General features: G+C 51.5%; 2 protein-coding genes and 1 long non-coding RNA gene across 9 annotated transcripts; 2 read left to right on the top strand and 1 right to left on the bottom strand.

The window, feature by feature from the left end:
- Positions 1–696: 696 nt before the first annotated feature.
- On the bottom strand, positions 697–11,606 carry GAL3ST3 (galactose-3-O-sulfotransferase 3). Of its 2 annotated transcripts, none has more exons than XM_081532211.1 (3): positions 10,586–11,606; positions 6,798–7,031; positions 697–2,400 (listed from the first exon to the last, which is right to left on the bottom strand). In XM_081532211.1, exons 2-3 carry the CDS (start codon positions 6,917–6,919, stop codon positions 1,239–1,241), a joined length of 1,284 nt encoding a protein of 427 aa, XP_081388337.1. In that variant the 5' UTR covers positions 6,920–7,031; positions 10,586–11,606; the 3' UTR covers positions 697–1,238. The 2 variants fall into 2 exon arrangements, with proteins under 2 accessions (XP_081388337.1, XP_081388338.1); XM_081532212.1 differs by having other exon boundaries at positions 10,425–10,720.
- On the top strand, positions 1,662–4,438 carry LOC145522927 (uncharacterized). The gene is made up of 3 exons (XR_014066250.1): positions 1,662–1,856; positions 2,659–2,766; positions 4,143–4,438. It is a non-coding gene; the product is annotated as an uncharacterized LOC145522927 (long non-coding RNA).
- Positions 11,607–13,735: 2,129 nt separating the features above from the next.
- SF3B2 (splicing factor 3b subunit 2) lies at positions 13,736–27,405 on the top strand. Of its 6 annotated transcripts, none has more exons than XM_081532203.1 (22): positions 13,736–13,887; positions 14,059–14,105; positions 14,396–14,473; positions 15,568–15,816; positions 16,033–16,080; positions 17,265–17,382; positions 17,693–17,793; positions 18,156–18,252; positions 18,406–18,497; positions 19,018–19,233; positions 19,343–19,480; positions 19,729–19,809; positions 19,992–20,219; positions 21,047–21,196; positions 21,851–21,940; positions 22,053–22,160; positions 22,921–23,028; positions 23,317–23,459; positions 23,551–23,652; positions 26,456–26,555; positions 26,660–26,845; positions 27,170–27,405. In XM_081532203.1, the coding sequence occupies exons 1-22, from the start codon at positions 13,755–13,757 to the stop codon at positions 27,239–27,241; spliced, it is 2,685 nt and encodes an 894-aa protein (XP_081388329.1). In that variant the 5' UTR covers positions 13,736–13,754; the 3' UTR covers positions 27,242–27,405. The 6 variants fall into 6 exon arrangements, with proteins under 6 accessions (XP_081388329.1, XP_081388327.1, XP_081388325.1 ...); XM_081532201.1 differs by having other exon boundaries at positions 16,030–16,080; XM_081532199.1 differs by having other exon boundaries at positions 15,568–15,825.
- The last annotated feature ends 40 nt before the right edge of the window (positions 27,406–27,445 follow it).

The raw sequence follows: 27,445 nt of genomic DNA, 5'->3' as shown, positions 1-27,445 counted from the left end.
GACTGTCACTGAAGCTCCAAGAGTTTGGCCACTTGATGCAAAGAGCTGACTCACTGGAAAAGACCCTGAAGCTTCGAAAGATTGAACACAAAAGGAGAAAGGGGTGGCAGAGAATGAGATGGTTAGATAGCATCAATGTCTTAATGCATTTGAATTTGAGCAAACTTCTGAGATAGTGGAGGACAGAGGAGTGTGGTGTGCTTCAGTCCATGGGGTTGCAAATAGCCAGACAGGACTTAGCGACTGAACAACAATCTCTTGAGAGACTTCTCTGGTCTTTAATCTGGCCTCAGGTGGTCTTCTCTGGAATGAAGAAGGCTGATACCTGCCATTTATTGGAGGTTTTAATTCTCTAAAGAGCTCAAAAGATACTCTTACATGTATCCCTTGAGGTGGAACCAGGACTCTGCCCCAAGGCTGCTGCTCCTCTCTTGTCTCTGCATCCTCTATCTTGTTTGATGAGCAGCTGTTCAAATCTGCCCTTTGGAACTCAGGGAAAGTCATGGAGGCTGGAGTCTGCTCCTTACAAACAAGAAGTGGGAGACATGGAAAGGCTTTTATGTCCAGCAGCTCCACAAGATCCTGCTCGGTTTCACTGGGTCCCCATTCTCATGGTAACAGCCACATCTATTCTTAGGCACCTGCCTCATGCTCAAAGAGGGGAGAATTGGCTTTTAATGACTAACATACAAAATGCACATTTTAAAATATTTTATTTAAAAAAGGAAAACTAACCAAACAAAAAGCCCACCCCAAGAACTTTTGGTTCTGGGGGTCTGGGAGCAGCTTAGGTCTGTTAGGAGGGTGGAACCTGGAAGACAGACAGTGTGAGGGCCTCTGACCCCTGGCAGGAAGAGCTAGAGCCCGGGAGGTTGCCAGGCAGAGTAGCTTTTTCCCAGAGCTCAGCCCCTCTCTGGCATGGACTCATCCACTTGGAAAAGATAGGTGTGTGTGTGTGTGTGTGGGGTCCTCAATCCCCTTAAGAAGGCAGGGTGGGCAGTTCTGAACGGGCCTCAAATCTCTTGGCAGAGCCACCAACCAATTAGGACAAAGGAGAGAGTGGCCCGGGATTCGATCGGGCCTACACCTCCCTGGGAGGTGGGCTCAAACAGGGAGATGCGCCCCCACTTACTGCTGCAGCCCCTCTCGGGAGAAAGGGCCCTGATGGGATGGGACCTGGAGGCAGCCGTAGGGAAGACCCTGGTGGGCAGGTTAGGGGCCAGACTCCCACCAGGAGCTCAGTGGCCTGGGCGCAGCGCCCGGATGGGCCGAGGAGGGGGGTTGTCTAGGACCGGTTCGGGCCGGAGGCGCATGCCGCCCCGGCGCTTCTGCTTGCGCAGCAGGTAGCTTGAGTACTGCACCTCGGGCATGGCCAGCTTGAGGCAGGCCTCGGTGGCTGGACCGGCGCGGCCGCTAGGCAGGTCGTAGCCCATGATGTCCACCTTGCGGCTGGGCTGCCACGGCTGTAGCTGCTTGGTGCGGATCTGCGCTGCGGGTCGCAGCACCGGCTCGTCGCCAAAGCAACGCCGCAGCAGGCGCTCTCGGGCCTCGCGCAACTCGCGCGCCTCGCGTTCCACGCAGGCGCGGCCGGCACTCGCCACGCGGCGCCAGAAGGTGGCGTTGAAGTGGTCATAGAGGCCGGCGTCGAGCGCGTTCCAGGCGCGCGCAGCCCGCGCGAGCGCCGCGGGGATGGCGGCGAGGCGCGAGCTGGCGGCGCGCGCGTTGAGCCTGGCGTAGAGCACGTCGTCCAGGTCCCAGGCCAGCAGGCGCCGCAGCAGCACGAGCGACTCGTCGAAGTACTCGGCGATCATGACGAGCGAGAAGACCTCCTCCACCTGGCGGATGAGGCCCGCCAGGTAGGCGGCGTCGTCGCGGGGGCTGCGCTCGTTGTCGCCGCCCAGGTCGTAGGCCAGGGTGTTGTGCGCGAACATGGCGAAGTGCTCGCCTGCGCGGTAGTAGGCCTCGGGCGCGCGCAGGAAGGCCTCGAGCGACGCGTTGGGCACGCGCCGGAAGGCGGGGCAGTACTGGTTGTAGTAGCTGAAGAGCGACTCGAACATGGCGGCCGGCTCGCGCAGGATGGTGACGTAGACGGTGCCTGGAGGCATGAGGCGCTGCAGCTCCGCGCGGTCGAAGCGCAGGTGGCTGGCCAGCACGTGCGGCGGCCGCGTGGCCGGGTGCACGAAGTGCGCCGAGAAGTTACGCGGGTAGCAGAACTGGTGCTCGCAGCTCGGGTGCGGCAGGGCCACCGTCAGGTTGTGGCGCTCGGCGAAACGGAACAGGATGTTCTGCACCGTCGTGCCCGCCGTCTTGTGCGTCTTCAGAAAGGCCACGGTCACGTGCTTGGGGCGCGGCGGAGAGTCCTGCAGAGGTGGGCAGCTCAGAGGGAACAGCTTGGGGTACCTGCAGGGTCCGGGGTGTGCAAGGAGGAGGGTGTGAGAAGGGTGCCGCTTGACCCGGCCTTTCCCCAAGGATGGTGGCGATGGGCCCAGGGCTTTACCCACAAAACAGTACAGAGACGTATGGTGCGCGGCATCTAAGATGACCACCCCCAGGGATTCCCTGTGAGAGGGTAACAGGCAGGAAGGCCACGGGGTCTCCAAACGGAGGAAATAGGCTACAAGTGTCAGACCTTTTTTTTTTTTTCTTCAATCTCTCTAGCTTCTGCCTACAATGTGGGAGACCTGGGCCGGGAAGCTCCCCTGGAGAAGAAAATGGCACCCCACTCCAGTATTCTTGCGTGGAGAATCCCATGGATGGAGGAGCCTGGTAGGCTATAGTCCATGGGGTCACAAACAGTTTGACAGGACTGAATGACTTCACTTTTACTTTAAGCAGCAGGAGGAAACAAACTAGTGTTATATTGTTTCCCTTTCACTATACAAAGTTAAAAAGAGGTTTCTCTTAAAATACTGTGTTGCCATAATGACACCTGGTTCCACCTGAACTTAACTTTTCTCAAATCTTGAACTAACCAATGCATTTTTTAATGAAAATGTTTGTCTTAAGCTATGTTAATGTACTGTGCATTTACCCTAGACTCTATCTTCAAGTTGGTTCTGCCTAAAAGCTCAGATTTAGGCTTAGAACCGACTTGACAGACCAGTATGTTATACTCAGACATTGTTCTCCTAATCTATGTAAACGAAGCTATTGTTGTTCCAGTAGTCATGTATGGATGTGTGCGAGTTGGACTAGAAAGAAAGCTGAGCACCGAAGAACTGATGCTTTTGAACTGTGGTGTTGGAGAAGGCTCTTGAGAGTCCTTTGGACTGCAAGGAGGTCCAACCAGTCCATCCTAAAGGAAATCAGTCCTGAATATTCATTGAAAGGACTGATGCTGAAGCTGAAACTCCAATACTTTGCCCACCTGATTCAAAGAGCTGACTCATTGGAAAAGACCCTGATGCTGGGAAAGATTGAGGGCAGGAGGAGAAGGAAATGACAGAGGATGAGATGGCTGGATAGCATCACTGACTCGATGGACATGAGTTTGGGTAAACTCTGGGAGTTGGTGATGGACAGGGAGGCCTGGCATGCTGTGGTTCATGGGGTCGCAGAGTCGGACACGACTGAGCAACTGAACTGAACTGAATCTGCCTTTCGACAAGATTCAAATCAATCGTTTTATGGCCCGGGATGACTCGCCTGGTGCCAAGATTATCTCAGAATACATCTTGTGGGTGAGGGGCCTGGTGCCATTCTCTGAGTTTTGAGACATTCCTTTCTTTCATTAACAGACTGCTAGTAAGTATATAACATCCAGCTAAAGACTAGCAGGCGGGTATTCTTTCTGCCCCCTTCTGATGTCTATGTCAGAAGCTTTCTCTATCTCCTTTATACTTTAATAAAACTTTATTACACAAATGCTCTGAGCGATCAAGCCTCGTCCCTGCCCCCGGATTGAATTCTTTTCCTCCGGAGGCCAAGAATCCCAGCGTCTTCCATAGTTCAGTGACAACCTTTCACCTGTTGGCCTCTTTTTGTTCACACTCGTGTGTATGTCCCACCTCTTGAATATGAGTGGGACTTACTGACGCCTCTAAGGAGTTAGAATAGGGCAGAAATGGTGGGATGTGAGTTGGGAGATTACATTATAAAAAGATTATGGCACTGTCTTGTTATCATTCTCTCGCTCTCTCTAGGGTAACTCATGCAAGGGGCGAGGTACCAGGTGGGAACAGTCAGTCTCTGAGGAACCAGGCCCTCAGTCCGTCATCAACCTGCTTGAAGAGCTGAAGCCTCCCCCAGCAACCACATACAGGCGCTTGCAAGGGGAGCCCTTTCCAATCAAGGCTTCAGATTAAACCGCCTTCTCCAATCAGCAGCTTGACTGCAACTCTGTGAAAGGCCTCGAACCAGAGGCATCCAGCTAAGGCTAGCCTGAATTCCTGACCCACGGGAGTGAGATAATAAATGTTTGATGTTTTCAGCCTCTTAAGTTTTGTGGTATTTGGTTATCTGTAAAAAATAATACAAGGACAGGGATTCCCCTGGTGGTCCAGTGGTTAAGAATTTGCCTGCCAATGCAGGGAACACAGGTTTGATCCCTGGTCTGGGAAGATCCCACATGCTGGTAAGCAACTAAGCTCCTGTGCCACAACTACCAGGCCTGCACTCTAGAGTCCACGAGCCACAATTACTGAAGCCCGCACACTTAAGGCCAATGTTCTACAACGAGAAGCCACTTCAATGAGAAGCCTGTGCATCGCACCTAGAGAAAGCCTGTGTGCAGCACAAAGGCCCAGCACAGCCAAATAAATAAACCCTTAGTATTTTAAAAAAGCAAAATAAAATAATACAAGGACAAAGGCCCTTGGAGACCCTTGAGGAATTCCACTTTACAGGTGTACAAACTGAAGAACAGAAGGAGGAAAATCATTTCTATAAGTCCAGCAACTCAGATAAAATCGCTGAATCCTCTTGCTGTCTGTTGTCTTTCTCATTTTTACTCTTTCCACTGGCTCTTCATTTCATTGGAAAAGACCCTGATGCTGGGAAGGATTGAGGGCAGGAGAAGGCAACAGAGGATGAGATGGTTGGATAGCATCACCAACTCAATGGACATGAGTTTGAGCAAACTATGGGAGACAGTGAAGGCTAGGGAAGCCTGATGTGGTGTGCTACAGTCCAGTTTTTTTGTTTGTTTGTTTAAGCATCTAATTTACTATGTGCTAGGAACTGTTCTAGGCTCCAGAAATATAATAGTATAAAAAAACATAATAATCCTAGCCTTGATGAAACGTTGATTTCCGTTTCCTTGTTCCTGAAACAAGGGTGTTCAAGGTGACCTTACTAGGTGACCTTTAAGTTCACTCCAGACTTTGAGTCACTCTCCTGTTTCTTTTCTACCATCCTAAGCATCAGGCAACAAGGGCAACTCTAAGCAGCCTTGAGGATACCAGTGAGATTACCTTTCTGGTTTGGATTCAGGATGTCTACACGGATGCTCCATAAGACCAGAAAGGCATCTGGCAGGAGGGACTGGGCCCATTCACTCTGTTCTCATGGATGACATGTAGAGAATGGCAAACAGGTCCTGAGGGGGGTGCAGTGAGCCAGGAGCAGGGTCAGGGCTCCTATTCATCATCACATCATATCCTGTATCAGGGTGACTGGCAGGATCACGCATAGTGTCACTGTCATTTTCTAGATGAGCAAATGAGCTCAGAGAAATGAGGCAACTTGCCCAGAAAAACAGTAGTGTGAAGTTGTTTGCAGTTCTCTGGGGAGTGTGTGGCTGAAGTACACTGACTCTACCACAGGCCCGCAGCCCTACACCCTTTCCTTTCTGTGTAACTGCGCTTTAGCCTACTCATAAGAAGTGCACTCAAGCTAGGTAAGTTCCCTGTCAGACTTTACCCTTGCCTTCATCCATGTGAAAACTGCAAGACTGCCTTTTGCTGATGCAGATAGTTAATGGCCACAAGACCACCTTTCCGTCCATGAGGATGTACTCCTGAGTAGTCACATTCTGTTTTTAGCTTTTGCCCCTTTAAATCTCCCTGTACCCCTTTCAATGCCACTGTGAATGCCTTTGGATCTTCCATCTACTAGATCCTTCCTGCCTGTATGTAAGTTACCCATAGTAAAGTTCTTAAGTGCAGTTTATATGGCGTTACACACTTCTGTTTTTGTTCTTAAAGTTCTTTTTCATTTTGTGGGATATTCAGCCTCTCTGCCTCCCAACAGGGAGGCACTCAGAAGTGATGCCGAGGGAAAGACCCAGGCTGGAAAAAAAATCTCAGTTTATGCATTCAGGGCTTTCCTGATAGCTCAGTTGGCAGGAGACTCCAGTTTGATTCCTGGGTCGGGAAGATCTGCTGAAGAAGGAATAGGCTACCCACTCCAGTATTCTTGGGCTTCCCTTGTGGCTCAGCTGGTAAAGTATCCGCCTGCAAGGGCAGAGACCTGGGTTCGATCCCTGGGTTGGGAAGATGTCCTGGAGAAGGGAAAGGCTACCCACTCCAGTATTCTGGCCTGAAGAATTCCACGGACTACAGTCCATGGGGTACCAAAGAGTTGGATACGACTGGGCAACTTTCACGTCCACATCCATTAAACACAACACTTTCAGTGAAGTTCTTCCCAGGGAGGTTGTGTGGATCTAAAGAGAATGTATGGAAAGCGCTTTCAGAACACAGGAAAGAGCAAAGCCCAGCAGAAGATGGACTCTTCTGTCAGGTTTAAGGAACAAGAAGGGAGGAGAAGGAGAACTCCCATCCGCTAACCGGGCAGCTGAGCTCTAGAAGAAAGCAACTCCCGGGCCCCGCCCCCTCACCAAGGCCCCGCCCCCTTACCAGCTGAGCTGCGCCCCCTGGTGGATGAGGAGGCTTAAGGTGCTGCATCCTAGCACCAGCAGCAGGATTTTCCTACGGCTCATCTTGGTGGCCTGCTGCAGGCGCTGGAGAATGGGCGGCATGATGGGGTACCCACCCCTGGACCAGCCAGGGCCTCACTATCCAGGACTCCCTTCACCGGCATTCATGGGGGCTCCTGGGGCTCCGGTAGCAGGGCCAGTGTTCCTATGAGGCCTGGCAGGAGAAGGAGGAAAACAGGTTTGTAGCGGGCAAGGGAGATGGGCGCCGAGCCCCAACAGGACTGCTGCAAACGAGAGCTCCGAAGGGTGGGGTGCGCAGAGAGGCCAGGGAAGATCAGATTCCTACCTCCTGTTACCATGACCCTATCTCCACATTGCTCTAGATAACTCAGTCTTGGGTGGAATTACAGGCTCTGGGGTCTGGCCAGCCCTTCAGGCTATAGCCACTCCCTCCCTTGAGCCAGGTCTCTGCTTCTCTGCCTGCCCCTAATTCGTCTTTGTCTCGTGGCCATTTATGTCTGTCTTAGCACCAGCGCCTGGCTTAGCACAGAAGTCTCAATTCAGGGGTTCCTCTCCTACAGGACTCCTTGCCTGACTGCTTCAGCCAGGGGTTAGTCTTGACTCCCCCAGACACTGAGCTCAGAAACACTGACCAGGCCTTCACCTTCTTGAGTCTCTGATATGGGGAAGAGGCTTACTCTATGTATTATACGACTGCACACTTAATTCCATCTAGTCCTCCCTGCAACCCTAACATAGGTGTTCCCATTTTATAGACAAGGAAACTGAGGCTCTAAGGGCTGGTGCCACTTCTCTGGGTCACACAGCTGGTATTAGCAGGATCTGGATCCAGATCTGCTTCCAGAAACTTTCGGCTCCAGAGTCCATGCCCTCAGACAGCATGTGTGCTGCTTCCACAGAGAACTGATTTCCCCATCCCTGCCCCGGACTCTGCAATTCTGCATACCTCTGATCCATGAGGGAAAGAAAGGAAGGACTTGAGATCCTGGAACCCTATCTGAATTCCATCCCCAGACACCTGAAACCCTGGCTGCCCCGTTGGCTGATGGCAGTGAGAGGTGACTGGCCAAGGAAGAGGGTGCTGCCTGGGAGTTGGGAGGGGAATACAGGGGGGTTCCTGCTCATTGCCCTACAGAGATTCTCCAGGGGAAGGTGGGCCTCCATCCCAGTGGAGCAGCAGGAGCGAGAGGCAGGAGGAGGGCCTGGTGTCTGGCCAGTCACCTGTCCCCGCATGAATGTGTTAGCTCAAGGGCACCCTGACCCTTGGCAGCTTCAGTGGAAAGTCAGCTTCAGTGGCAATGCCTGTCCCCTGGTGAAGGTGGGGGTCTCTGTCTCAGGGGCCTCCATCTCCAGGTTGAGGTTTGGCTTCATCTTCACATGCACCCCTCTCCAAAGGGAAGGGGGAGCCTGGAACCTTCTGGGCATGTGCATGTGTGTGGAACTAGGACACCTTGGTCTCAGGAGGGTTGAAGTAATGTGAAAACTCCTTGACCATGACCTTCCCGTGGGCTTGGCTTCCAGTCCTTCTCCTTTAGCGGACCTCCCCCCCCCCCCCAATTAATCCTGGATTACATTGAAACCTGTTGGGGTGTAAAGATGTCCTGCTTATTGTGCCTTTCCCTTCTCTCCAGGCCCTCTTACCTGGTTTCCTCCACCAGCCTGCAGACAGAGTTAATCCTCCCGGAGCCAGGGGATGTGAGGGACCCAGCCACAGAGGGCAACCAAGGGCACAGCAGAGAAAGCCTAAGATCCCCATCTTCAGGGGTTGCTGGGGCAGAGGAAGGCTGGCGCTGCCCACTTGAGGCACCAGCACGAGGGAGTCAGAGCCCTCTCAGGACACGCACCTTCTCCCCTGGCACTTATCCTGCTGAGAGCACTTGGTGACCAGACAGGAGTTTCCCACTGGGGCCACGTGGAGGGCCACCAATTCCCATCTTTGCTCAACTCACTGAAACCAGCCTTTTTTTTTTTTTGGCAACAGAAATTACACAAATGGTTCATTTACTAAAACAGTAGAAAAAGGTGAAGAAACATACATTAAAGTACATACACCCAGGAGCTAAAATCCAAGATTACATACATTCTAAGCTGCTGAAACTAGTCTATTTTTCAGAGACTCCAGGTCAGCCCATGAGGTCAAGCCTGGGGACAGCTACAGTGGGACTTTGCCTGGGAGATGTTTCAACCAGGCCATAGGGAGAAAGGTGATGGGATGCTTGGTGGTGCCCTCCATCCCACTCCCCGCCATGGCCTAGCCCTGGGGAGCCAGCCAGTCTGAGGCCTACTGGGTACAGGGTATCATCTGCGTAAGAATTCCCTGGAGGCCAGTCCTCCAAGGTAGGCAGCAGCTTCTGCATGTTCCCCGTCCATGATTGGAGGCTCGCTGCCTGCAGATACAGCCTGGTTTGTTTCTGAGCAGCCTTGGCTGTTTCAAAAGTTCTTTCTGGGACAGCTGGACTCAGCCTACGGCTGGTCGCGCCCTCCTCGGCTTGTCGCCTTCCACTTCCCCACTCGGGGTTGCTCATGCTGCCCTGCTAGGCCACAGGAACCCTGGAAGTTTCTTCTCCATGACAGACCTTCAGGTATTTAAAAGCAGTAACCCTGTCTCCTCTGGGTGGGCACTCAGCCAGGCTAAACATTCCAGGTCCCGAGAGAGGTGCTGCTCGGACACTGGAGGAGGGCGCCCCTTCACTTGGCAAGTTCACTCCGCGATGCCTGTTGTGGACATGAGGTCAGGTCGCCAGCACCCAGGAAGGGGCCACCTGGGGCTCTTGGTTTCCCTCGGTAACCCCTAGGTCAGTGGGGGTGGGTGGCAGCCTGCTGGGGTCAGAATTGAGAGCGAGGGCCCTGGCTCCTGCCTCTCACATGTTTCAGACTTCTCCCGGCCTCCCGTGTCTTCTCTGATGAGTTTCCTTCAGTCGTGTCCCAGACAAGTCAGGGTGCCCGAGCTCGTGAGAAAATCAGTGCTAATTTTAGTCAGAACAATCTACCGCAGGCTGCCGCCCGGTTTTGCAAATTGCTTTCCTTTCTCCAGGGAACCAAAGAAGAAATGGCTTAGCTGGCCAAAGCTTTGAAAACTGGTCTGGATGCCCACCCACTCCCACACAAGCCCTCTGCTTGCTCCCTGGGTGCTCTAGGGCTGAGATGGTTGCCCTTGGAGGAGGAGGGCACCCTGGCCCCCACCACTTGGACCTGACCCTCGGGTGACCTGGAGACTGCCTCCTTACTGAGGATGGCACCGCCTGGTGAAGAGGGCAATTGCCCCCTGCACTGAGGAGGAAGGGGCCAAGGGCAGAGAGGGCTGCACACTAGTGGCCCAGGAGATGAAATATCTTTCCAGCTCCCTCTTTTCCTTCCTTTCTTCCCACCAGCCTTCGCCAGGTCATCCCCCCGCCAGCCCAGTCCCCTCTGCCTGTCATCCACGGCCACATCCTCCCTGCCTCTGATTTCCCTTCATCCCCTTCTGTCCATCACTGCCCCCCACCCTCCCAGCCCCCATTCCTTCAATTGCATGCCAACCTCCCCCAGGGATCGGGTCACTGGGATCTGGTCCCCAGTAAGGGATAGGCCAGCGTCGCGCGCTCACCCACTCCTCTCCTGCTCTGCCGGGGGCCAAGAGCCCCCCTCCCTCCTCACGATCTTCAGGCGCCGGCCCCCAAGACGCTCTCGCGGCTCAGCCGGCATCCCTCATTCAGGTCCGGTCCACCCCCGCCCCTCCAGCCCCAGGCCGGCCGCTGCAGTACTCACGCTGACCGGACTCTGCCTGGACCCGCGTGGAGAGGGGTCGCCGCTATCTCCCCAGACCTTGCGGCGAAATCCGCTGAGGGTCTGAGAGCGCTGGGGGCCCAGCGCGCAGAGTGCTGGTCGCTCGCTCGCCTCTCCGCGCCTGGATGGGATCAGGTGGCAGCGCCGGCCCAGCTCCGCTGCTCTTGGCTCAGCCCGCTGCCCGCCCCCCATCGCACACCGGAGGCGGAGGCGGGGCGGGGGCGGGGGCCGGCGAGTAGGGGAGGGGGAGGGGCAGAGTGGGAAGAGGAGGGGGCCGCCCGCGGGACTCTCTCTCAGGGGTGTCTTCGAATGCAGGCATCTTCCCTGGGCAGTCTGGCAGAGTCTGGACGCCAGGGTGGTCAGCTGCTTGTCCTCCCTCTACGGAAGGGGAAACTAAGGCCTGGAAGGTGTCTGGGCACTCCGGCGTTGCTGGGCATTCTGGGTCCCCCGCTGGTCACCCTTGGCCGGGTGGGTCCTAGGGCAATTAGAGACACAGGTACAGGCACAAGTGCCCACATGCTTCCCGCCCTCCCTCTTCTCCTCTTCCCACCTCCAGCAGAGAAATACCTTCCAGCCTGGGGTCTGGTTCCATCTGTCCTCACACCCCTGGGGGCCCCTTCCTTTCCAGTCTGCCGCTGACCCCCTCCTTCTCTGCCCCAGAAGCCCGGATCCACTTATTCCCAGCCAGAGCTTTCCCGGACCGGGAATCCTGCCTGGGCACTTTGTGCTGGGAATCAGGGAACTCAAGTTCAACCTGGGTTGAACTTAAATTCTAGGCTTAAGAGGCAACTCCCTGGACCTAGCTGCTTCCAGCTCTACTAAAGGGAACTGTTGGTGGAGCTGTTCTGAGGCTGCAGAGATGACCCACGTGAAGGCTCTGTGAGAACAGTCCTGAATTTTCTACTGCCTTAGTCCTCCGCTCCAACCACCTGGGAGCTGAGTCCTACCAGAGACCCAGAGCCCCACCTTGAGTTACGTGGTTCTCTTGAACCCCCTGCTTTCTACTGCTGTCTCAGCCTGGTGTGGATAGGATCCTGGAGCTGAGGCAGCCACACAAAGCTGGGGCTGGAAGGAGCTGGATTCCATCCTAGACCCACAGATATATAGGTGTTGTGTGAGGGTCCTTACTAAGCAGGAGAAGGAAATGGGGAATCTCAGAGTCAAGTGAACTGCTTGTGATCCAAGTTTGGTCCCTTGGGGATGTCAGTTTCTCTCTGCCCCTGTCCTCCCTTCTGCACAATTGGAAGAGGGTCATATCCTGCCCGGGTCCCAAGGCTGTTATCATCAAATAAGCCCCCCGCCTGGCTTGTGCCTTTCTGGCCCTGGCTACACTGCATCCTCACCCATCAGCCCTTAGTTTATCGTGCCTCAGGGACCCCCAAGTTCTTCCCTAGCACATCCATATGCCTTGGGGCCTCCGGCCTCAGATGGCCTGCCAGTGGCTCTCCAGTTACAGTGAGCAGAAAGACATTTCCTTTGCATCAGGAATGGTTCTACTTGAGTGGGCTGACAAGCTGGAGGGCTGGGGGAGCACTGCTGTTCTTTCTTCTGTCCCTTCTGGGTTTGGCATCTCCTCTGGGAGTGTCAGGAGACTGGAATGATGGTAGTGATGAAAAGGGGAAGGGTTTAGGTTTGGGCGGGAGCAAAGAGAATTTCCTAGCCAGAGTTAGGTAGCAAGCAACCTTCCTGGTCCAATCCTTTGTCTATCCTAAACCTCACCTTCCCTGGACCTGACATACCATTCTTTTTTCCCTCCTCCCAGCTACTCCTCTGTTGGGGTTGATCTGTGAAATAGAGCATGTTAGAGAGAAGATCTGAGGTATGTGGGTGCGGGGGGTGGGGAGAGGGAAAAGAGACCAGTTTGAGTTGCCCAGCTCTCTCATCCAACACACATACATGCGCAATGGCTGAGACCTGGCTGTCCGTGAGAGAGCAGCGCTACAATGGAAGCGGGATCTCAGAGCTAGAGGCAGAGGTGGGAAGATGAAGTGCACTCACTGATCAGGACAGGGAGAAGCGGAAGGTGGGCAAGCAAGGGGCACCTGCCCATCCCTCCCTCAGGGGCACAGGCCGCTGGTGGGGTAGGAGAGCACCAGACAGGGTCTGCTGCGCCAGTAGGCTGGTGGGGATGAGGGAAGAAAAGGTCCTGAGTTTATTTTCTCTTTCTTTTTTGGCCTTGCGGTGCAGCTGGTGGGATCTTAGTTACCGGACCACGGATGGAACCCGGGTTCCCGCAGTGAAAGCACTGAGTCCTATCCACTGGACCACCAGGGAATTCCCCTGCGTTTATTTTCAAGACTAAAAAGGATCCAAGTCTTGTCGCTTAAGACTGCTTTTTTTTTTTTCTTTCAGTAATAATTTATTGAGCACCTTTAACGCCAGGTACTGTGAGACGGTAAAAACTCATGTCTTGGGAGTTGTAAGTGCAGAGACCGGGCAAGAAAGATTTCAAAACAAATGGTGTAGGTTTGGCCGCTCCAGGGCAGGAAAGGCGGGAGACAGCTTAGCGTAGATGACATTTGAGCCGGCCAGGAAGGTGGAAAAAGGGGCTTTAGTGTGGCCCTTCCCCCAGGTCGGCAGCTGGATCTCAGCCCGGAGGGCCAGCTTCGCTCCCGGCTCCGATCTCCTTTCAGCCCATTCATCCATGCCTGGGCCGAGGGTGGGCGGGCAGACAATCAGACACTGTTTTATCACAGGCATCGGCGGCAAACTCCCGCTTGGCGCCCACAGCGCGCGACCGCCGGGGGAACGAGTCCCTGGAGAAAGTAAGCGTCCAGGCCTCTCAAGCCCAACCAAGGAGTAGTCTGCGCTGAGGCCAGTGAGATGCAGAAAGCACGCCCTTCGGGCAGGACCTGCTTTCCCCACAGCCCCGCCCCGGCTCGGGCCTCCAGTGTTCCCGGCGTCGCCGCCGGCTACGGTCCTCCGAAATTTGGATCCGCAGAGACCGTGACCTGTGCACTACAACTCCCAGAAGGCTTCGCGACCAGGCGGCCTAAGGAGCATTGGAGAACGGCAGGGGGTGGGGCCCTGATGGGAACGGCCTGAAAACTCTCGAACGGACGTGGCGTATGGCCCTACCGGAAGTTCCGGGAAGTGGGGCCGGAGGCTGGTCCGAGCTTCCGGGTGGGTCGCGCGCCTTCCTGCGGCTAAGATGGCGGCCGAGCATCCCGAGCCTCCTAAGGGAGAGTTGCAGCTGCCGCCGCCGCCGCCTCCTGGGCACTATGGTGCCTGGGCTGCCCAGGAGCTTCAGGCCAAATTAGCAGAGATCGGAGCTCCCATCCAGGGTGAGGAGCACGGGAAGTCAAGACCCGGAAAGTGCAGGCCTGCGGGGAAGCGGAGCTGGTTACCCCGGAGACCCGGGGGCGGGGGTTGGAGGCTGGCCGCGGGGGCCTGACTTGAGCAGGCTGGCCTGCTCGGCCTGACCTACCCCGTTGATCCTGTGCTTTGCTTAGCAGGGAGTCGCGAGGAGCTCGTGGAGCGATTGCAGACTTACACTCGCCAAGTAAGTGTTGGTGGCGGGACATGAGGATAGGCCGAGCCTTTGCAGGAGGCATTAATGACCCGTTACAACTCGGTCTTCGTTGTTTACGAATCTCGGTACAGCAAGTGGGGTCTTGGCTGCTTCTTGTCGGCTGTGTTGTAATTGCTTTTGTATATATCGTTTCTCCCCAGAGCCCCGTTCCGAGCTCTGGCAGACAGTCACTGGGTAAATTTTGTTGACTAGACGAGAGCGAACGCTGTTGCATGCAACAGCTCCTTTCAGATTGACCTCGAGTCTTTTCTCTTTCACAGACTGGCATCGTCCTGAATCGTCCCGTTCTGAGAGGTGAAGATGGGGACAAAGCTGCTCCTCCTCCTATGTCAGCACAGGTTAGGAGGCCGTCTCACTTGATAAGATTCTTTTCTACTCAGAGTAACTCCTCCTCCGAGCGTAGAGGGGGATGCACCTAGCCCATTGGGCAGGGAGGTACACTGATGAAAGAACTGGGAACTCTTCAGTTCTTCCTTCCTCCAGAGTCTCACTTCCTTTGTCAATGTCAGCTCCTCCAAATTTGATGTGTCACTTAAGATTCAGCTTAAATATCTGGAAACCTGACATAATCCTACCCCAGCTGGAAGTAATCACTCTCTTCTCTGCCCGTCCTGTGCAGAGTTCCCATGTTATTCAGTGAGAAATTAGGGGTTACTCTCTGATTTAATTTCATACCGTCTATATTTAATCAGTCATTGGGGCACACTGGGTCTTATTTATTTAAAGTTTCTCAATTTCCATGTCTTTTCTGATCCAGGATTTGATTGTTTTTCTGTAGAGCAGTGGCCCTGACTTGGGGTCCAGGGACTTCTATGTGTGGCATAAGAAGGTTTTTATTTTTTGAGGATGGGGGTTTTTTAGATGGCCTTTAGAGGTGTCCCTGAGTCTCCTGAAATTGTATGTGAAGTCTGTGTTCATGATGTTTTTCTGGGACAGCTTGATAGCTTTCATCAGTTGGTGCCACAAACTTAACATGCTCTTCTTTCGATACTGCTGTAGAGTATTCTTTCCTTTCTTTATATCTTTGGCTGCACTGGGTATTCATTGCTGCGAGCAGGCCCTTTCCAGTTGAAGTGAGCACAGGACTACTGTCTAGTTGCGGTGTGCGGCCATCCCATCGCACTGGCCTCTTGTTGCAGAGCATGGGCTCCAGGGTATGCGGGTTTCAGCAGCTGCAGCACATGTGGCACATGGGCTTAGTTGTCCCTCAGCACGTGGAATCTTCCTAGAGCAGGACTCGAACTCATGTCCTCTGCACTGAGCGGATTCTTAACCACTGGACCATCAGGGAAGCCCATAGTATTTTCTTAAATGCAAGAATTGTGCATCATTTGACTTTGAATCCCAGTACGGGGCTTATATTAGTTCCCCAGCAAATGCCTGCCATTACATAAATACTTCTTAGTTTATGGTCTTATTTTTGTCCCCACAGCTCTCGGGGATTCCCATGCCGCCCCCACCCATGGGTCTCCCTCCTCTACAACCCCCTCCACCACCCCCACCACCCCCACCTGGCCTTGGCCTTGGCTTTCCTATGGCAGTTGGACCCCGCCCACCAAACTTGGGGCCTCCTCCTCCTCTCCGGGTGGGCGAGCCCGTGGCGCTGTCTGAGGAAGAGCGGCTGAAGCTGGCACAGCAACAGGCGGCATTGCTGATGCAGCAGGAGGAGCGTGCCAAGCAGGTAGGGCAGGTGGTAGCCTGAGCCTGGGTCCCATCAGGGTCCTGAAAGGGGAGTGGGGCCTCCGTGGGAGCCCGATCCTGGGGCAAAGGCTTATGGGAAGGTCTGGACCCAAGTCTTTGGGGCGTAGGCTGGAGGAACAGACCAGGAAGCAGAGTTGTGGCAGACTGGCCAGTGGGGTGTGGGTGCTGATATGAGCTTATTTTCTTTTTTAAGCAGGGAGATCATTCACTGAAGGAACACGAACTTTTGGAGCAGCAGAAGCGGGTAATGCCTCCCTCATCCTACTCTTTGACCCCCATGGTCTAATCCATCATCTGTCACTTCTAGTGCTTACTGTCTAAAAATATCAGTGCCATTCAGGTTTTCCATGGAGATTACCTCATCCTCATCTAAGTTCTAGTATCTCTCAAATAATTCTTTCTTTCACATAGCTAAGGGGTTGGTAATCTGTGGACTATAGCCTGTTTTTGTATAGCCTGTGATATAAAGATGGTTTTTATATATTTGAAGGGTTGTTTTGGGGAGACGGGGGAAAGGAATTTATAACAGTCTACAAACAACCCAGAAAGCCTAAAATATTTACTGACTAGCCCATTACAGAAGAAGTTTCCTGATCCCTACTGGGCTTCCCCAGTGGTTCAGTGGGTAAAGAGTCTGCCTGCAGGAGACACAGGAGATGTGGATTTGATCCCTGGGTTGGGAAGATCCCCTGGAGAAGGAAATGGCAACCCACTCCAGTATTCTTGCTTGAGAAATCCCATGGACCAGAGGAACCTGGCAGGCTATAGCCCATGGTGTCGCAAAGAGTCGGACATGACTGAGCAACTAAGCACTCATGTATGCACGATCCCTACTAGTCTTATGTGATATCATTTTAGGTACATTGGAGAGGACTCTGGGCTAATTTAGTCATTTGTATCAGATTTAGTTTAAATGTGGTGTGTTTAAGTTAGGGAATGATACATAAGACCCTGTTACTGAGATGCATTGTATCAGTTGTTACCAACTAGGTTATTAGGGAATATTAGGAGATAAACATTGACAGGAACAAACATGGAAATATTTACAGAGTATTGTCTTTGCCCAGAATGTGGTAGATCTTGAGGGGTCAGTACAAGAAGATAATTCATTGTTCTTGGAAATAACTTAAACTTTTGGGAAGAAAAATCTTGTTAAAAAAATAGGCAGTATTTACTAAATATTAAAAAACTTATTGGGAACCAGCGTTTTCTTTGGGTTTTTCTTGGTGTCATTTCCAGGAGTTTTCTTTTTTTTGAGAGGGCTCCTTCATTTAGATCAAGAGTGTGGAAGCATGGGGGTGGCAAGGATATCAGAGTGCTGGTGGTACCTGATTAATCTGTTACCTGGCTGAAAGGCTGCATTTGCTGGGGGCTGCCTGCCCAGTGGAATCCAGAGCTGTGTCCCCAGCTCCTACTTTCCTCTCGTAGGCAGCTGTGTTACTGGAGCAGGAGCGACAGCAGGAGATTGCCAAGATGGGCACCCCCGTCCCTCGGCCCCCACAAGACATGGGCCAGATTGGTGTTCGCACTCCTCTGGGTCCTCGAGGTAAGATCCTAGAAATGGAAGGGAAGGGCAAGGAAGGTGATGGAATTTTTTAACTTAAGTATATATATAAAAAAGTGCACATATTGTAAGTGTACAGTTCAGTGAATTTTCACAAACCGAACACACTCATACAGCTAGCACTTGGTCCAAGAACCAAGATTATTAGCACCCCAGAAACCCTTCCTGCTCCCTTCCAGCCCCTCCTCTCCTCCCAAGAGTAACCATTACCCTAGCTCTGAAGCAAGGAAGTAAGTTTTAAAATATGTTGACTTATCTCTTCTGACATTAGATGTTTTTTTCCTCCTCTCAGTGGCTACTCCAGTGGGCCCCACTCCCACTGTTCTGCCTATGGGGGCCCCTGTTCCTCGGCCTCGTGGTCCCCCACCACCCCCTGGAGATGAGAACAGAGAGGTGAGATTGCAGGGTTCTTCCTGGGAACAGGAGAATGTTTTAGAAAGGGACTATTTCTGGATTTTTAGAGAAGGATTCGAGAGAAGATGGGAGAACTTCTGGGGGTAGGGTTGGTTGGTGGAGGGGATCCATATTTACTTACAACACACTTAGGTAGGGCAGGAAGTCAGTTGGGTCTGGTAGACATTTCTAGAGTGGGGTTCTGGGGTTCACTCTGAGGGATGTTAAGGTATAGCTGAATCCACTTGGTGTCTACTGTCAATGTTCCCAACGTCTGGCCAGCAGCCTTTGAAGTCCAAGAAGTAGAAGTCGAGGAAAAAGGGCCCTATAATCACCCCCTCTTCCTGGCTTGTCTCTGGCAGATGGATGACCCTTCTGTGGGCCCCAAGATCCCCCAGGCTTTGGAAAAGATCCTGCAGCTGAAGGAGAGCCGCCAGGAAGAGATGAACTCTCAGCAGGGTGAGTCAGAAGGGCTACAAGGACAGAGCCTGCAGAGCTGGGGCCGAGTCTGCCTTCCGCCTCCCTCCCCCGACGAGGATTCGAGAGAGAAACTGGCTCTGGGGACAGAGAGGTTTCTGTAAAGAGATTGATGGCCATCTTCCTTCCTTACAGAGGAAGAGGAGATGGAAACAGACACTCGCTCGTCCCTGGGCCATTCAGCATCAGAGACTGAGGAGGACACGATGTCTGTATCCAAGAAGGAGGTAGGGGTGGGGCTGGCTCTGGAAGGAATGCTGGAGAGAGGGTTTGGGCACTGAAAGATTCCTGTCCCAGATCTTCACTAGTTAGTAGCTGCTAGGACTTCCCTTGCAGTCCAGCGATTAAGATGCCACTTCCACTGCAGAGGGCACGGTTTGATCCCTGGTCAGGAAACCAGGATTCCACATGCTGTACAGTGAGGCCAAAAAAAAAAGTTAGTAGCTGCTGTCTTATGCCACTTCTTTGTCCGAAGTACCTTACAGATATTTTTTTTATTCAATTGGCCTAAATCATTTGAGTTCTGAGTGTGATGCATGCCTCCATTTTAGAACTGAAATAACTGAGGTTCAGAGAGGGGCAGTACTATACTCAGAGACACAGTTTGAGAGGGGCCGAACTTTGTGGTCTAACTTCGAGGCCTCTTTTTGCAGTTGCTTGGGGAAAATTGAGTGAGGTGATTAGGGGTTGGGAGGTAGGCATGATGCTTTGATTCTCTGACCTAGTTGGTTTACCGTGTTTTGGCAGAAAAATCGGAAGCGTCGGAACCGAAAGAAGAAGAAAAAGCCCCAGCGCGTGCGGGTGGCATCCTCTGAGAGCTCTGGGGACCGAGACAAAGAGTCAGGCCGCTCTCGGGGCTCGGAATCCCCAGCAGCCGACGTGGAAATTGAGTACGTGACCGAAGAGCCTGAGATTTATGAGCCCAACTTCATCTTCTTCAAGAGGATTTTTGAGGCTTTCAAGGTACAAGAAGCAGTGCACTCAGAAGGGGCACTGCTGAGCCGCGGCGGGGTGAGGGGTGTCTTTTCAGAACCAGCTTCAGCTGGGGTTCCAAGCTGTCTTGTCTCCTCAGCTCACCGATGACGTGAAGAAGGAGAAGGAGAAGGAGCCAGAGAAACTTGACAAAATGGAGAACTCTGCGGTGCCCAAGAAGAAGGGCTTTGAGGAGGAGCACAAGGACAGCGATGATGACAGCAGCGATGACGAACAGGTGAGGCCACGCCCCCTGCCATGATGAACAGGTGAGGTCACGCCCCCTGCAATGATGAACAGGTGAGGCCACGCCCCCTGTCGGGAAAACAAGGGCTCTGGGGGCGAGTGGCTGCGATGCATCCTGTAAGGGACCGTGACGACCTCTTGCAGGGGAGAAGCCCTTTGGTGGCTTAAGTTTCAGGGTAAGCTGGGAGGTCTCATGTCACCTAAGAGTCCCACTCACAAGAGAGGATTGTTCTGTTCTAGGAAAAGAAGCCGGAAGCCCCCAAACTGTCCAAAAAGAAGCTGCGCCGAATGAACCGCTTCACTGTGGCTGAGCTCAAGCAGGTGAGGATTGAGAGGCTGAGGCACTCCCGCAGGCCCTGGAGCCCAGGAGCTCCGGGAACCTCCAGGGTGTGGGGAGGAGGGCTTTGAAGGAGGCCCAGGATGGGCCCTAGAGGAAGGGAAGGCAGGGCAGCTTTAGGTCTGAGAAGCTCGGACTCTGCAGAGGGATGCTGCTGTGTTTCCAGCTCGTGGCTCGGCCTGACGTCGTTGAGATGCACGACGTGACTGCGCAGGACCCCAAGCTCTTGGTTCATCTCAAGGCCACGCGGAATTCCGTGCCTGTGCCACGCCACTGGTGTTTCAAGCGCAAGTACCTACAGGGCAAACGAGGCATTGAGAAGCCCCCCTTTGAGCTACCCGACTTCATCAAACGCACAGGCATCCAGGAGATGCGGGAGGCCCTGCAGGAGAAGGTGAGGGCCTGGCTGGCGCTCAGAGCTGTGCTAGGGGACCACTCCTTAGCTGCCACCTGCTTCAGAATTGTATCTGGCTCCCCAAACCCCCCTCCACGTTAACTGTCTGATTGTTGATCTTCAGTTCAGATGTCAGCACTGCATAGGACACAGTGGGGCAGGGAGGGCAGGAGGGAAAGGACAGCTCCTGAGAGGCAGACCTTACCTCTCTGCTCAGAGCTGGCGTCCTGCCCCCGCTGAGACTGCTGGTTCCTTGCGGCTCTGTTTGCCCCTTTGTCTCCCCGTCCCCCTGCCTGCCTGCACTTTGCAAGCTCTGTTTGAGCCGCACACGGTGACTTCTTCCTCTGCAGGTTGCTTTTGGCTGTTTGTAGCTCTCTGCCTGCTGTGTGAACTGATGCCCTTGAGGCTAGAAATGTATGGTGATTGTTTAACTTCCTAAATTCAAAAATTTTAGTTAAATACTCTGGTCAGGTCATCAGAGTATTTTTGTGTGTAGTGTGCAGATTCAGGAGGTACCAAAGTACATGATGCAAAGCTTGTCTCCAAGGTAGACTCTTATCACCTACTTTTCTGCAGAGGCAACTGATGAGGTCAGTCTCTTGATCAGATGGCTTTCAAAATATTTAACATACATAGCTGAGGGTGATTTCATATGTTACATCTGTTTTCAGTGTGGGCCACATTTTGAGGGACTTGAGCAGGAAGGATTTTGGTGGCTTCTGTGATGAGATAAATGGGGTTTTCCTCTGTCTCTTGGGAGTAGGGATTTGGGCCTGCCCAGAGTTGAACCATACCTTTTATGGTGTGTCTTCTGCCATTCTCCACAGGAAGAACAGAAAACCATGAAGTCAAAAATGCGAGAGAAGGTTCGGCCCAAGATGGGGAAGATCGACATTGACTACCAGAAACTGCATGACGCCTTCTTCAAGTGGCAGACCAAGCCAAAGCTGACCATCCATGGGGACCTGTACTACGAGGTTCGGGAGGGGGCGGGGAGGCAATGTTGGGCCTTTGGTCATGGCTGTGTCACTCTGGGTCAGAAGGGCTCTGGAAGCAGGTAGGGCGGCCCCTCCCCTCAGCCTTCGCATTGTTCATCAACTCCTCTTGGGTGGGATGGAATTTGGAATAAGGTGGTCCTCTGAAGGAGTATGCAGATCATGTCTTTGAGGTGATTGTTGTTGATGGTGGGTGGTTCGGGAATAGAGGGGCCAAGGGCTGGTGCTTTTTAGATATACTTCGTATTGGGGTAGGAGGAAAGGTTTTTTTTTTTCCCTAAGCCGTAAAATATTCATCACCATGATATCTTGGAGGTGGAAGGACCATGGATATTCTCAAATGTCTTCATTTAGCAGATGAGAAAGCCAGTCCTTAAACTTGGCCATGTTCTCATAGTGAGTTAATGACTGTGCTGAGAGTCTTGCCTTTCCCGCTCCTTTCTGGCCTTTCTTTCTTTCCCTACTGTAGCCAGGGAAAGAAGTGATGAGAATCAGAGTGGGAACTGGCAGCCCCCACCAGGACTCTGTGTCTGATGTGGATTGGGACGTCTCTTCTTTGTTCTCATGTCTTCTTGCAATTGACCTCCCCGCATGTGTCTGGAGTCCACAATACCGCATGCTTGGCTTTTTCCTCAGGGGAAGGAGTTTGAGACGCGGCTGAAGGAGAAGAAGCCAGGAGATCTGTCTGATGAGCTGAGGATTTCCTTGGGGATGCCAGTAGGACCAGTGAGTGCCAGTTATCCGACTGGGAAAGAAAAGAAGGGGCTGCGAATTGAGGCGGGAGGGAGACAAAGGGATACGGTTGGGCAGATGGTATCCTGTACTCTTTCTCCTGCAGAATGCCCACAAGGTCCCTCCCCCGTGGCTGATTGCCATGCAGCGATATGGACCACCCCCATCGTACCCTAACCTGAAAATCCCTGGGCTGAACTCGCCTATCCCTGAGGTGAGTGCCATCCTTGCTTTCATTCTTAGCTGGCTCTACATTTTAACTAGAGGATGACTTTTTTCTTCCCTTTTTCATTCTATAATGTGTTTTTTTTTTTAAAGGAGTAATTTTTTTTTAAACTGTGAGATATTTGTTATAAAATGCATAAAATTTCCAATCAGAATTGATAAGTACAAAGAAGAAAACACACCATCCACATTTCACCAATCAAATTTAATATCTGGTGAATGTGTTCCCAGATATCTCTTTGATATACACATGGATAGACAGACATAATTTTATCTCAAGAATGGCATTAAACTTACCGTTATTTTAAAATAATAAAACATTAAATAGGAAAAAAAATTAACAAAATCATTAAAGTGAAGAAAAAAGAAGTAATTGTTCAACTTCAGATAAAATTTTCTGTCCCTTAACAGAAACAGATTCTAAAAGCTTGCCAAAGTTAGGAAAAATCAGTAAGAAGGTGGAGCCGTGTGTTTTAAAGTACATGTTTTCAGTTTCAGAGAGTGTGACTACAAAGGCTGAAGTTATTAGCATTTTTTCTGCTTCCCACCTCTCATCCTGTTAACCTTCTGATTTTTGTTGCTTGCTAATTTTGCTTTGTAATGCTTTATAACATTTGATTCTTCTCTGCAGTTGTAATCTCCAGAGTTCCCAAGTGTTAATTCTGTACTTTGGAGCATGACTTTTCTTTCGGGCGTCAGTGTTTCTTGCAGCCCAGGCATGGAAGTGATTTGCATTTCCTGTCTTGCAGAGCTGTTCCTTTGGGTACCATGCTGGTGGCTGGGGCAAACCCCCAGTAGATGAGACCGGGAAACCCCTCTATGGGGATGTGTTTGGAACCAATGCTGCTGAATTCCAGGTATGGGCCGTGACCGGCAAGCTTGGTCTTACTTTAGGTCATGAAGTTCAGAGATAGTTGGTTTCTAGCTTCATTATCAGAGAGCTCTGTGTTCTGAAGTTTCAAAGTCTGAGAAAGAGGCATATGTTTCCCTGAGATGTAACGCAAGCTCTCCACTAGACTAGGTGCTCTCTCTGGGCAGGGATTATTATCTATCTCTTTACTGTTAAATCCCTCCCTTTTACAGCCACTTGACACAGGATACATGTATAGTAAACATTTGTTGCATGAGTGAGTGGTGTTTTTCAGACCAAGACTGAGGAAGAAGAGATTGATCGGACCCCTTGGGGGGAGCTAGAGCCATCTGATGAAGAGTCTTCAGAAGAAGAGGAAGAGGAGGAAAGTGATGAAGATAAGCCAGATGAGACTGGCTTCATTACTCCTGCAGACAGGTGGGGGAAGCAAGAGAGTCTGCCTCTTCGCAGTGGTCTCTTTGTGTGTGGGGACCTTGTCTCTATCCAGAGCTTGTATCTCTCTCCACAGTGGCCTCATCACTCCTGGAGGGTTCTCATCAGTGCCAGCTGGAATGGAGACCCCCGAACTCATTGAATTGAGGAAGAAGAAGATTGAGGAGGCGATGGACGGGTGAGGGTACCAGGCAGGGCTGAGAGGGGAGGATTTTCTAGGTAGACTGGCTGACTTTTGTTCCTCCCGCCTCCTGTGTCCACACCCTGCCACACACCAGCCTTTTACTTTTTTTTAACAATTATTGAACACCAGCTCTGTGCCAGGCACTGCTCTAGGCACTGGGGCATCAGCAGTTAAAAAAGAAAAGAAAGTCAGGTGAGGTAAACAGGTTGTCAGAGAACAGGACAGTTTCAGATGTGGATCAGACATGTAGTGGAAGGAGGCTGAATAATGGGCTGTAGAGGGCTTTGGGTGGTGGGGAAGCCTTTGGGAAGGCCCATGGAGGAGGACGTATTTGGGCTGAGAGCTGGGGCAGAAGGAATGGCAAGAGCAAATGGAAGAACATTGGAAATGTTCAAATGTTCAAATTGTAATACACAGTTCTTATGATTGAAATGTCTCTAAAAGATAATTGAGATAATTGACCATTTAAACAAAAATAATAACCATGCAGTAGCCTTCCTTTTTGCGAGCTACAGGGTTCTAGGTTGGCAATATTTTCTTCTTTCATTGCTTTAAAAATGTTGCTCCCCGTCTCTTCTTTCCTGCATTGTCTCTGCCAGGAAATCTGTCATCATCCTTCCATTGTTCCTCTGTGCGTTTGTGTCATTTTCCTCTGGCTGCTTTCAAGATTCTCTTTTTATCGCTGCTTTGAACAGTTTATGTCGTGGGTTAGTTTTCTTTGGGTTTGTTTCTTCCTTTTAATGGTTTGATAGTTTCTTTTCTTCTTTTCTTTTTTGGCCTTGCCTCGAGGCTTGTGGAATTAGATCCCTAACCAGGTGTTGAGCCTGAGCCCTGGGCCCCAGAAAGCAGAGTCCTAACCACTAGACCGCCAGGGAATTCTCGTCTTTGAATTTCTTTACTTGGGGTTTGTTACACATCTTGAATCTGTGCTTTTATAGTTTTTATTATTTTGGAAAAATTCTGGCCATTATTTCTCTAATTATTTTTTCTGTTTCTTTCTCTTTCTCCTCTCCTTTGGCAACTCCAATTATACATCGGTTAGATTTCTTGAAGTTGTCCTGCTGCTCACTGATGACTCTTGTTTATTTAAAAATTTTCTCATTTCTTTTTGTATTTCATTTTAGAAATTTTTCTATTCCTGTGTCTTCGAGTTGGCTAGTATTTTTTTCTATTTCTAACCTGACATTAATCCCGTCCAGTGTAGTTTTCATCTCCAGCAGTGTGATGTGGGTCTTTTTATATCTCCTGTGTCTTTTATTTGACTTTTGAACATATGGATGTAGTTACACTAATATGTGAAAAATATTTATCTATTTAGCTGCACCAGCTGTTAGTTGTGGCACATGAGATTTTCATTGGGGCATGTGGATCTTTAGTTGTGGTATGCAAATTCTTGGATGTGGGCATGTGGGAGCTAGTCCTTGACCAGGGGTGGAACTGGGCCTCCTGCCTTGGGAAGGCGGAGTCTTAGCCACTGGACCACCAGGGACATGCCCTGTTATAATAACATTTTAAGGTACTGGCTTGCTGTTGCTAACATCTGTGCCAGTTCTGGGTTGGTTTAAATGAACTGATGGTTTCCCTTGGTAATAATTGTATTTTCATGCCTCTTTGTCTTTCTGGTAAGTTTTTATTGATGTCAAATGTACCTTGTCAGGTTAAGGTTCCTTTAAATCTTTAGCTTCGTGCAGGGTTATTACAGTTAAGGTGCTTGGAAACAGTTTGATTCTTTCAGGTCCTGCTCTTCAGGTTCATTAGGCAGGATTGAAGCAGTGCTCAGTCCTCTCCACTGCTGAGGCACGAGACGCTCTACTCGACTCTGTATCCTGTTGCTCAGGCACGGAGGGGAGAGCAGGCATGTATGTAACTGCTAGTGCCCGCGGGTGTTTCTTTCTCTGGCCTTGGTACTTTCCTCCCACACAGTCCTCACCCAAGAACTGAGGACTGGAGGGGGTTCTCTGTAGGTCTCTTGAGTTCTTGAGTCTCTGCTTTTTCTTTTTAGGTTCTCTGTCCTCTGATCTCTAGTCGCCTTAGTTTCCCTGCACTTCCAGCTTCACCCCTTCAACTCCTGGAGTCCTCCGGGCTCTACAAGGAGCTCCCCCTCCTTGTTCTGTAGCCTGGAGACTCAGTGCAGTAGAAATCACCTCACTTGTTTCCTGTCTCTCAGGAATTACTGTCTTTGTTGCTCACGTCCAGTGACTTGAAAACTACTGTTTCATGTATTTTGTCCAGTTTTTGATTGTTTCAGGTGGGAGGGTAGACCTGGTCCCTATTATTCCTTGTCCAGAAGCAGAAGTCTCAAGTTTTGCATGTTCAAGAAAGAAAAAGAAAGGGTACTGGGGCTAGAACCTAATGAGCAGGGATTAAATAAGGGGCCAGATGATGAACCTTTTAGGTCACAGGGACGAGTTTGGGTTTATTCAAATAATGATTAGAAGCTGCAGAGCATTTTGGGCAGAGAAGTGACAGGATCTGAAATCTGTTTTTACGTCTGGCTGCTTAGTGAGGATGGATTTTCACCTCTTCCGGGGAGGAAGTCATGGTCTGGGTTGATACTGCTATATTTGCTCTTGTTTTTCGAGTAGAATTCTTGAAATAGGTGACACTGTTTCATCTCATGGGTCTCCATGACCTATAGAGGCAGCTCAGACATTATTTTTCCCGTGGGTGTCTTGGAATCTCTCGGGGGAGCTCAGTGGGGGTGCTGCCCTTGTTTCTTTTGTTGTCCCTTTTGGAGACCCTTTCGTCCTTTCTTTTTGGGGCTTGACCCCCTTGTCTGCCTCCTTGTCCTTCACAGAAGTGAGACGCCTCAGCTGTTCACTGTGTTGCCAGAGAAGAGAACGGCCACTGTAGGGGGCGCCATGATGGGCTCAACCCACATCTATGACATGTCCACGGTGAGCACTTGGAGGCCACTGCTTCAGGGGGCTGGGAAAGCAGGCAGGAGCTCCAGCTTCCGAGCCTCGTTTTGGAGAAGACAGTGCTCTGATTTCTTTTCCAGGTTATGAGTCGGAAGGGCCCGGCCCCCGAGCTGCAGGGTGTGGAAGTGGCCCTGGCACCCGAAGAGTTGGAGCTGGATCCCATGGCCATGACCCAGAAGTATGAGGAGCACGTGCGGGAGCAGCAGGCACAAGTGGAGAAAGAAGACTTCAGTGACATGGTGGCCGAGCATGCTGCCAAGCAGAAGGTAGGAGCTCACACGGGGTGTGTGAGAGCCAGAGACCAGGGCTGCCTTTCCCCGTGGGGTGGTGTCCTCTAGTGGTGAGAGGAAGGGAGGACGCAGTGCCTGCTGCCCTGAGCTTCCTGGGTGCTGGGAACCTTAGGAATCCTCCGGTGGGCTGCCCTCTTTTAGGACGATGAAGCTGAGACACAGGGAGGGGAAAGAACTCATCTAAGTCTGAGGATTCCAGTTTCTAGACTTTTCCCACAGATGTATGTGGCCGCGTCAGGCTGCCCACCCTTGTTTTGGGTTGTTAATCTGTTGTGACCTGTTTCTCTTTCTCTCCTACAGCAAAAGAAACGGAAAGCTCAGCCCCAGGACAGCCGTGGCGGCAGCAAGAAATACAAGGAGTTCAAATTTTAGGTCCCCGTCTTACACCTGGTCTTCTTTAAAGCCCTTTGCCTGGACATCTGGGCTGCTTCACACTTGGGCCTGAAGAACCAGCTCTCCTGCTATTCCCAAGGCCTTGTCGTTTTCATGTTCTTATTTTAGACCTGTTTTGTAAATAAAGCTGTTTCCCAAGGAAAGAGATGAATATGTAACACTCCTGATCCTCCCTCTTTTAGT

Source organism: Giraffa tippelskirchi, chromosome 10 (assembly GCF_054371585.1).
Source record: "Giraffa tippelskirchi isolate mGirTip1 chromosome 10, T2T-mGirTip1v1.2.pri, whole genome shotgun sequence".
Taxonomy (NCBI): Eukaryota; Metazoa; Chordata; class Mammalia; order Artiodactyla; family Giraffidae; genus Giraffa; species Giraffa tippelskirchi.
Note: the sequence above shows the minus strand (reverse complement) of the source record. Positions and strands in the feature narration are given on the sequence as shown.

Bases quoted from the DNA above. Each gene is read 5' to 3' on its own strand.
- GAL3ST3 (XM_081532211.1), bottom strand. From the start codon at position 6,919: ATGCCGCCCATTCTCCAGCGCCTGCAGCAGGCCACCAAGATGAGCCGT. The intron at 2,401-6,797 runs GTAAGGGGGCGG...CGGACCCTGCAG, and splicing joins CAGGGGGCGCAGCTCAGCTG to GTACCCCAAGCTGTTCCCTC.
- SF3B2 (XM_081532198.1), top strand. From the start codon at position 13,755: ATGGCGGCCGAGCATCCCGAGCCTCCTAAGGGAGAGTTGCAGCTGCCG. The intron at 15,826-16,032 runs GTGGTAGCCTGA...TTTTTTAAGCAG, and splicing joins GTGCCAAGCAGGTAGGGCAG to GGAGATCATTCACTGAAGGA. The intron at 18,498-19,017 runs GTAGGGGTGGGG...GTGTTTTGGCAG, and splicing joins TGTCTGTATCCAAGAAGGAG to AAAAATCGGAAGCGTCGGAA.